A 10,834-nucleotide genomic window follows, 5' to 3' on the forward strand; every position below is an offset into this window, starting at 1 on the left:
TACATGTACATGTCAATGACCATATCCTACATTATATGATATTACAAGCATGAGTACTTCTTCCTCTGATCTTTGTAAATATTTAAGATATCCTTACTAAAAACCTAAAATAATATTAATATAAAAATAATAATAAGAAATTATTCAAGTTTATATAAGTCGCAAAATTTATATATATGAGTAGAGTCAAATATGATCATGATTTTATAATCACCATGCAACAACTAATTAAATAATAAAAATTATATATACAGTCACTTTTATTTATTTTTTAAACATTCTGTTAAAATTATAAATTATTAATAGAATTTTAAAAAGTTATTAATAGGAACCGAGTCTAGTACGTAGTCTCCCGCGTCTGTTGACTTTATAAAGAAAATGGGAACCGCTGCATGGAAGAAAGTCATGTCAAAGAGTGCATGCGAGGTTGAATGGGTCCTCCATATGAACTTTGACCATGGTGATAAGCTGCTTTGTAGACGGTTGTGCACTTTAATAATGCAGTAAATGCACATGATCAATGTGGTGCCGGCTTTTTATGAATTGAAGCTTCGATTTTCTCACCTGTAAACTGTACTTTCTTTTTGTAATCAAATTTAAATCTTTACTTTTCAATAAAGAGATATAGCTAACAAAATTTATTTATTTTCGTTGTATAGTTGAGGAATCTTTGAACTCTTTTTGTTTTTTAAAAATAAGGAAAATAATTGCTACTGAATTTATTGTTCAATGTGGTCTCGTTTATATTCGTAACCTATTTCAATCTATCTCAACTTATCTCATCTCATTATTACAACTTTCTCAAATTTTTATATAAAATATAATAAACAATTCAATTTTTTCAAATTTTAAAATAACTTTTCTAAATTTTTACACAAAATTTAATAAATAATTCAACTTTTATTTTACTATTCACAAACCATCTCAACTCATTTCTAAACTCAAACCACTCTTTAACTTGACAGTTTGAGATGATACTACTAGGTTATATTAAAATAAAAAAAAAATAGAAGGTAACACTTGTTCTTTTTCCTCAATTGTGAGACATTTTCTCTTTGAATCCATTTAGAGCTTGTTCTGTTTTCTTATTAATAATAATTACTATAAAACAAGGTCCATCAACTTTAAGTTGTGATATTTCTTTAGTACGATAGAATATAAATGAAATTATAATTTTAAAAATAAGGGAGATTGACCAAAACTTCTAGCAGCATTATTCTTTGGTCATAAATTAAATGGTACATTTTTGAAGTTTATTAAGAAATTTGATAATCTTTTGTAGCCCGTGAATCATTATTCTGCACATGCTAATTGCCATTATGATAATAAATTAATATTAATTGTAATAAAAATAAAAAAAGAGTTTTACGTTCTTTTTTTTTAATATGACATGGAGTGCCACGTGGCACTATCAAGTCAAGATGTCCATATGAGCGGTAAACTCAGATGACTATTACAATTTAACAAAATTTTTCATCTGATCTGATTTAATTATTATAATTTTTTTAAATTTTTATATAAAATAAAATAAATAATTTAATTTTTTTAAATTTTAAAATAAAAATAATATTAAAAAAATATATTCTAATAATATTTTATTCAACTTTCAATTTTTATATTAACACATCTTATTTTATCTTATTTGTAAAAATAAACGAAACCTTAGTCTTGAAAATAAAAATAAAGGATGTGTAAGGTGATGAAAAATGTCAATTTTACGTGATGGAATAAAAATGAGATAAAAATATAATGTGAAGCATTATTCAATTAATAAACTATTTATTACGACACATTATAATTATAAAAAAAATCAAAATACTAATATATTTTATATTGACGTGTAGAAATTTTGTATATCAACCATGTATATTAGATATTTCCGTAAAAAAAAACTAAGAAATAAAATTTTTCCGCCATAAATGCACACACGACTCTCTACTCACCTCTTGAAACCGAAACTCCACCTCCCCCCTCGTTATTGGACTTCCAGTATAGAATATGGGACCCAGCACTTCACCATTAATGGTACCCAGATGCACCTTCTCCTCAGCTTCAAACCACAAGTCCACTCCCAGGACTCTAAGCCATCTATTTTCCTTATATATAGCCCCGAGCTAGCCCATACTTCATCTCTCATGAAAACAAAAAACAAATAAAATACTTTGCATACATTCCTATCAAAACCTTAATATCCCAAACTCAGTCGATCTCTTCATTTTGTATTTTGCGGACAGTTGAGATCATGGGTAGGCTTGGTCTGGTTTGCCTTATATTGGCTCAAATCTTGGTGGTTAGAGCCATGGCTGAAGAATCTGAGGGCTCAGAGCTGAAACCCTTTCAAAACAAGGTTGGGAAGCTTGGGGTTGTTGTAAGAGTTGCGGCTCAGCCTGTTTCTAGTTCTGCAGATCAGTCGTCAGAGGGCGAGGAAGACTCCAAAGTGGCTGAAGCCCCTGTGATCAGACGGCTGGGAAAGCAGAAAAAGCATCACTCTGATCATAAGAGCGACGTGGCTGGTGGGGGTGTCATCATTGGTGGGCTTGTCACTGCTATTTTTGCTATTGTTTTTTGTTACATTCGGGTTACCAGAAGAAAGGACGATGTTCACTGAGCTTTGGCCAGTACTGACATCTAATTGAGAATCTCAGTTTGTTTATTTTTGCACCCATATATCCGTGGGAAGCGGATCAGTACTATAATTTAATCATATCGATACAAACCAAAAAAGAAAAGTGGTGTGAGGATTAGTTAGTCATGTAATTCTTTTAAAACATTGTGAATATCAGATGGAATAATGGAAGTGTCTGGCCGCTTCTGTTAATGGTGTTTGCATTTTCATACTTTTATCTTGCTTTTTGTTCACCTTTTGGAAAGCTGAAATACGTGTCCACCACATCATCATGTAGATGTGAAGTATAACAATTATTGAGTATAAAGAAAGTCAAGAGCTAGCCACCAGCTTATTGTGTTCATGGATGGAATATCCTTTGATTTACAGCATGATCTTCTCTATGCTCTGGCCAATTTTCTTAAGAAAGTTGAAAAACAATGTTGCCAAAGTGCGTCGCATATACGAGGATTACAATATTTATTAATATGTGTGTGTGTGTTGGTCGGATACTTGGACTTATAAACTGGTGGGAATTAGTTTAGAATTCATGTAAGTGTCTAGCTACGTACCAAGCTCCTGCTTCTGTAGTTCTATTTTGTTGGCTGGAACTGTGCCTGATCTATACTGTTGCAATCTCCCAAACTAAAGGATTACTATGAGTACTCCAGATCATCAACTGATTAAATATATAACCAAGAAGCTAGAAAGAAACCAAAAAAATAAAAAAAATAAAAAAATTAAAGGAATATTCATGCATGGACCAAAAGGGATCCAGCCCCAAGAATACTAGAGAATATTACTAGATTTATTTATTTATTTAAGTGTTGGACATGAGTATTAATTAGAATATTCCGTCAATTCCACGACGCTGGACGCTAGCTTTAAATTTCATAATTTGTTGTATATGGTTGTCATGACATGATTTCTTCGTGAAGTTATCCAAATGTCCCTGTATTATAATATAAAGATCTATCAATTTACTCAATAAATTAATTATTCGTCAATCATGTAATTATTTAATAATAAAAAAATAATATAAAGTAAATAAATTACATAACAACAAGATTAGTAATGAAGGGAAACTCTTTAAAAAACTTTTTAAAGATAAAACCCTACGAGACAGTCAAACCCAGAGAATTCAATTTTATTGTTTAAAAATCAAGTACAAGTAAGTCTCAATTCTAAAATCTTTGTCAATTAACTCTCTTACTTGACACGATAAATGACCTGTTTATTTCTACTATAGTAGTATCCAGAACCTCTAACAATCTTCAAATATTGAATTTTCTCCTGTAATTTCAGTGGCTGAATCACGATCACGCTATCTCAATTTTGGATCAATGATAATACTCTTTGAGACAAACAAAATGAAAATTCTCCAAGAAATTTTCTCACTAAAATATGTACTGAAAAATACTCTAAAAAATATCTAGAATTAAATCTCTGATGTTCCTAATTAGTAGGACAATTCAAATATATTTCGGAAGCAGTTTCTAAGTCACAGTGAAACTTTGTTGACGGTTTACTGGCACCTGATATTTATCTTCTTAACATTGATAGTTTCATATTCAAACTCTTCTCTGGATAAGATCTATTTCTTGAAACTTGACTTCTACACTTTTAACTTATCCGAAACACTTCCTAGCTAACAACCTCTAGATAAGATTAAAATAATTTTAGAGAAACTCAAATTATTTTACATTTATCTAAAACATAAATATAAATATAAAATGAAATCTATCATCTTAGTCACCTAACCATATCTAAACTTATTATCTTAGTCACTTAATCCTAGCTAAACTCTTGCATCTACAGTTCCAAAGTTAACAGGCCAAATCTTCAATTGGCATACACGCATGTGGCCTTTAGGCACATTCTTAGAAACTCATATGTGCTTCCCTTTCCAATAAATGTGTGGGAACCCCAAGTAAGAACTCGCTGAAACTTCAATGGGAATTAAGCAAGTCACCGGAATGAAAATGCGCTTTCAAAGTCGGCCTTTAGGTTGTGTTTGGATGTTGGAGTGAGTTGAGTTGAGTTGAGTTGAGATGATAAAATATTATTAGAATATTATTTTTTAATATTATTATTATTTTGGGATTTGAAAAAGTTGAATTTTTTATTATATTTTGTATTGGGATTTGAAAAAGTTGTAATGATGAGTTGAGATGAGTTGAGATTAGTTTAAAATCCAAACGAAGCTAATTGTTAGTTTGTTTTTGTTTTCCATGGAAGTTAAAAGGATACAAGAGTAGGGGGACCCGGGAGAGGCACCCCGACCCCAACGAACATCCTTTTTACAATAAGTACAATTCAAAACAAATAAATAAAAAAAAAACATTAATATTGAGAACAAATTTTTGGATAAACCAAAGGGGAGTCATCTTGATTGACGGCTTGAACTGATGTTGTGTTAGCTAGAATGAAGAGGACACCTTAAACAAAGGGGATATGCTTCATCCACAAAATGAATAAAAAACTTACTTTAAAAATTGAAATTGACTTGATATTGATAGTTTTATTGTATAATATGTTTTTATTATAAAATAAATCTGATGTAACATATCGTCAAATAAATTTTTTTTTTTCGAAATCTTAACACTTCTCATGTATGAAACCTTGGAAGCAAAATCAAGAGGAAAGAAGAGGAACCAAACTTAGTACTTGCTTAAAACAATGTTCGGGTGCAAATATTCTTTCGAACATTTTTGAAAGAAAAATTCGAATGTAAGCTCCACACAATTCCGAAGGTTGTTAGCTTCTATCAACAGCGTCAGTTTCAAAGCGATGGTAGAAAATACACACATGACTCTGAACCTATCTCTCGCTAGGAAACTCTTCAACGCTTCTTCTTTTAATTTGTTTTCCCTTCCCGCCATAGTCCGACAGTTGGATCCTATAAAGGCGATATCGTCTGAGTTTCGTGCTTCTCTTTACACATTTTTTAATCACTGCTATTCATCATCACCTCTTCATCAGGATTCCTACTTAGAAAAGGCCAAATCTCATCACGCCGTTGATCCGGACGCGATCTTCGAATCTCTCATCGATAATTCGACCCACAAGAGCCATTTGAATCAAATCCATTCCCAGTTACTGGTCTCTGGATCTCTGGATAGTTTGATTTTGACCACTAAATTGATCAATAAAAGCTCGAATCTTGGAGAAATTCGTTATGCACGTAACCTGTTTGATGAATTTTGTAACCCGGATGTTTTTCTGTGGGATGCGATCATTAGAAGTTATTCGAGGCGTGATATGTTTGGAGATGCTCTTGAAATGTACACGAATATGCAGATGGCAGGGGTTAGTCCGGACAGCTTTACTTTTATGCATGTGCTCAAGGCTTGCAGTGGCTTGCCAGCTCTCGAAATGGGATGGCAGGTTCATGCGCAGATATTTAGACATGGGTTCCAATCCGACGTGTTGGTACAGAATGCGCTTGTTGCATTGTATGCAAAATGTGGTCAGATTGGGCTTTCTAGGGTGGTGTTTGATGATTTATGTGATAGGAATGTTGTCTCATGGACTTCCATTATCTCTGGGTATGCACAAAATGGTGAGCCTATGGAAGCATTGAGAATATTCAGTCAAATGAGACACAGTAGTATGAGACCTGATTGGATAGCTCTCGTGAGTGTTCTAAGGGCTTACACAGATGTTGAGGATCTGCAACAAGGGAAATCAGTGCAGGGCTGTGTCATTAAAATGGGCCTTGAATATGAACCAGACTTACTCATCTCACTCACTTCCATGTATGCAAAATGTGGGCAGGTGACACTCGCGCGATCCTTTTTTGATCAGATGGAGATACCAAGTGTGATTCTGTGGAATGCCATGATTTCAGGTTATGCAAAGAACGGTTTTGCTGAGGAAGCTGTAGACCTATTCCGTGAGATGATATCTAAGAAAATACGGATAGATTCTATAACTGCGAGGTCTGCCATCTTAGCTTGTTCCCAAGTGGGGTCCCTTGAATTAGCAAGATGGATGGATGACTATATCATGAGGAGTGAGTATAGCGATGATGTTCTTGTCAATACAGCCCTTATTGACATGTATGCAAAATGTGGAAGTGTTGATTTGGCTCGCATTGTTTTTGATAGAACACTTGACAAGGACGTGGTTGTGTGGAGCTCCATGATTGTTGGCTATGGATTGCATGGTCGGGGCCGAGAAGCCATTGATCTTTACTATGCAATGAAGCAAGATGGGGTATGCCCCAATGATGTCACCTTTGTTGGGCTCCTAACAGCATGCAATCATTCAGGCCTTGTAGAAGAGGGATGGGAACTTTTCCACAGCATGAGGTATTTTGGGATTGAGCCTCGACACCAACATTATGCTTGTGTAGTCGATCTTCTTGGACGTGCAGGCCGTTTGGATGAGGCTTATGATTTCATAACGAACATGCCAATTGAACCAGGTGTAAGCGTTTGGGGAGCACTTCTGAGTGCATGCAAGATCTATCGCCACTTGACATTGGGAGAATTTGCTGCGAAGTATCTTTTTACATTAGACCCGTATGAGACAGGGCATTATGTGCAGCTTTCAAATCTCTATGCTTCAGCCCGTTTGTGGAATCATGTTGGAAAGGTACGTGTATTGATGAAGGAGAAAGGCTTGACTAAGGACTATGGGTATAGTTTGATTGAGATCAACGGGAAACTTCAGGCATTCCGTGTGGGAGACAAGTCACATCCAAGGTACAAGGAAATTTCTGAGGAGCTTGAGAAACTGGAGAAGAGATTGAAGGAGGGGGGATTTGTCCCACATGCAGAATCCGTTCTACATGACCTGAATTATGAAGAGACAGAGGAAACTCTATGTAATCATAGTGAAAGGCTAGCAATTGCCTATGGTCTCATTAGTACACCTCCTGGAACTACCCTTAGAATAACAAAGAATCTACGGGCATGTGTAAATTGTCATGCGGCGACTAAGCTTATTTCGAAGCTTGTTAATAGGGAGATAGTTGTTCGGGATGCAAAACGTTTTCATCATTTCAAGGATGGATTTTGTTCATGTGGAGATTATTGGTGAGAGGGAAGGCTAGCTCTTGACATTAAAGTAAGTTTACTTTGGTTCAGTTCAGCTTTGTGAAGCAAACCAATGTCCCAGTTGCTACAGCTCATTGTGATACGAAGCTGAAACTTGAAAGTAACATTTTGGCACGAAATCATTCTGAGGGGTAGACATTAAATTTTCTACACTTACATGTTAGAAAGGTGCTAACCTGAGATGGCTTTAACTATTGGATTTCTGATACGAACAGCCATAGATATTGCCAGAAGCAATAACATTCAGCCACAAATACTGTCTCTCTTTCAGCTGAATGAATGGAAGGTGCAGGGATTTCCCCCGTCAGGTCTAGCATTTGAAATAACTTTTAGATTCCAACCTTCAAAGTTCTTAACCCACCAAATACAGCCATGAAAACCAGGGCATCAATGATAAAAAAAAACATATTCTCCAGGAAGAGACAAACGCAGCCGTGGAATCCTGCAGGGCTACACAGACAGAAAAAAAGAGCTTCTTCTCAAAGAAGAGAACAAGCACGTCGAGGACCGGATCAGCGATCTCCCAGATGCCATTCTGCACCCCATACTCTCTTTCTTACCCCTCAAGCCCATAGCCCAAGTCAGCCTTTTATCCAATTTTAGTCCCAATTGCTGAAACTCCCACCAAAAGTTACAAGAAAGTCTCGATCAAGAAAATCCAACAGAGTCGAACTAGGGTCATGGAGTTCATAACGACTGTATTAGCCCGTCGCCATGAAAACTCCAATAAAGGTTTTTGGCATTAAGGGTCAACTGAGTTTGTTGGCAACTTCCAGCATTGAGATTTCTCACCGAAGGCCTGTCAAAATGACCGTGGCATGGTGCAATCAGCTAATTTCTATCAGGAGTCTCCCGTGCCTGATGATACCTATATATTTCCTTCTAAATTTGGAGGTCAATCTCTCTGTTTTGCTTACTTTTTTCTTGGATTTATATACACTACAACAAATTTAGTTTTTGTGAAGCTTTAAAATTTGTGACAGATTCAAAACTGTCACAGAATACTGGAACATTTTTTCTGATGTTTGAACGTTTTAATAATCTGTTCAAACAATAATTTTTGTGACTGTTTTTTCCGTCACAAAAAATTCTCATGTATTTTTCATATGGAAGTTGTGAAATACATTCGCCATGCTATCGTTAAGTTCAAACAAACTATTACTAGTCTTAAATAAAGTTCCACCGTATCTTGTACAATAAACATTACTTAAGAACGCTATTTAAGAATATTTAACTAATGTTGCAAGGTTTTTAAACATTCGAACCGGACTAATTAAGAATGTTTGAACGTTACCTAAAAACGCTCGAACCTTATTTAAGAACGTTCGAACCTTAATTAAGAGCGTTCAAAGGTTAAACATGTTTTTGTGACAAACTTTCTATTACTGTGTTAAAAAGGCTATCAAGTTAGATGTTATGAATAATTATATTTAAATCTTTACTACCAACTTAAATTATATTCACATTATAATTACTATGTTAAAATACGCTCCATAGCTATTGCAACAGCTGAATTCTATTGGTTAAGGATGTTATTAAAGGAGTTATAGATCAACTTAACTGTTGCTCCTCGACTTTGGTGCGACAATTTAGGAGCTATTGCATTAGCTTCTAGCCCAATTTTCCATTCAAGGACTAAATATATTGAAGTTGATTATCATTTCATTAGGGAGAAGGTTCTTCACAAGGATATTGTAATTAATTACATTTCCACTAATGATTAGTGTGCTGATATTTTCACCAAGGGCCTTACTGCTGAGAGGTTTCTAATTCGAAGAGACAAACTCATGGCTGTTGCACCTCCCATGAGCTTGAAGGGGCATGTTAAGGATCCTACTCAGACTCAAACAACCAACTCCAAAGACTTATCAACACAACAACAAACTCAAAAGTTTAGTTCCAATTCTTATCAGCTCAGAAGATATAGGAACAGAAAAATAATTATCATTAGATACCTATCGAATGTAACTATAGCACATATCCTTTGTAAGTATTTTTTGTTGTACTTATCACCTTATCATATAAACTCTTTATATTCTCATCAATGCAAACAGAGAATTATTCGGCCAAAATCTAATTCAGTTTCATACTTTCTTACTTTGAATTCCACACAATGTGATCGTTATTTGTGGAATTTAATAAATTTTGATACTAAATACCATATTACCATGTCGTTATTGTGCTTCAATCTTTCATAGCATCCTTGCATCAAATGATATCAATGTGGTGCATAAAAACAAGCTTTAGTCACATGAAACGATCCACTAGGCCCCGTTTAGATTGAGAAGTGATATCAACTTATCTCATCTTATCATTATAATTTTTTTAAATTTTCAGACAAAATATAATAAACAATTCAAAATTTTCAAACTCTAAAATAATAATAATATTAAAAAAAATTTATAATAATTTTTTATTTAATTTTCATCTTAACTCACTATCCAAACGGCACCTGTCTACCTTCCAATAGGGAAAACTAATTATCATCCTTCATTTCCAGAGTTTGGGAAACTTACTCTGTATATTATCGGTCAAATGCATAAATAGAATTATACCCTGATCATCCTCTACGGGGGCTCTATACATAAAGATTGTCTTTGTGTACTTCTCACTCTTGTCAACCCGAGAATAATTCAACTTAAGATCCATACTAGGAAACTATTTAATTACTAAACAATCAGGGCAATTTATAATAGGAACATGCTACAGCCACAGAGGATAGAATCCTCACCGAAAGGGAAAACATTTTTTTTTTTCAGTCGTTTTTTTAAACACTTTAAATATTCTTAAAAAATATAAAAAGAAAATCATAAATTCGTTTAAAAATATTTTTTTAATCATTAAGTAAAAAAAAAAAAATGCAATTCGGTAAAAATTTTCGGTAGAAATTAGTTTATGTAGGAATAGTATTTTCCTTTATAATAATGTGTTTTGGGTGTCCATTACATATATATGATATAATTTTCGTCTTATTTCAATAGGTCACATGAAAGACACCCCATGAGATTTTTGTTTCTGTTTCGTTTTGTTTTTCTGTTTTATATATTCAGATTCAAAACAAACTCGAACGCCGTTCTCGTTCTCGGCTGAGTTCACTCTTTGAAAGTTTCAAATCCTAACCATCATACTCAGCACAAACAACGTGGCCTAGTGAAAAACAAGATAT

At 34.1% G+C, this 10,834-nt stretch overlaps 1 protein-coding gene across 1 annotated transcript; it reads left to right on the plus strand.

Moving 5' to 3' along the window:
• The first annotated feature begins 5,310 nt into the window (after positions 1 to 5,310).
• LOC108991950 (pentatricopeptide repeat-containing protein At3g12770) lies at positions 5,311 to 8,670 on the plus strand. Its single transcript, XM_018966379.2, has one exon. The coding sequence runs from the start codon at positions 5,396 to 5,398 to the stop codon at positions 7,649 to 7,651; it is 2,256 nt and encodes a 751-aa protein (XP_018821924.2). The 5' UTR covers positions 5,311 to 5,395; the 3' UTR covers positions 7,652 to 8,670.
• The last annotated feature ends 2,164 nt before the right edge of the window (positions 8,671 to 10,834 follow it).

The sequence above is a fragment of the Juglans regia genome, chromosome 1, assembly GCF_001411555.2.
Source record: "Juglans regia cultivar Chandler chromosome 1, Walnut 2.0, whole genome shotgun sequence".
NCBI lineage: Eukaryota > Viridiplantae > Streptophyta > Magnoliopsida > Fagales > Juglandaceae > Juglans > Juglans regia.

Bases quoted from the DNA above. Each gene is read 5' to 3' on its own strand.
- LOC108991950 (XM_018966379.2), top strand. From the start codon at position 5,396: ATGGTAGAAAATACACACATGACTCTGAACCTATCTCTCGCTAGGAAA.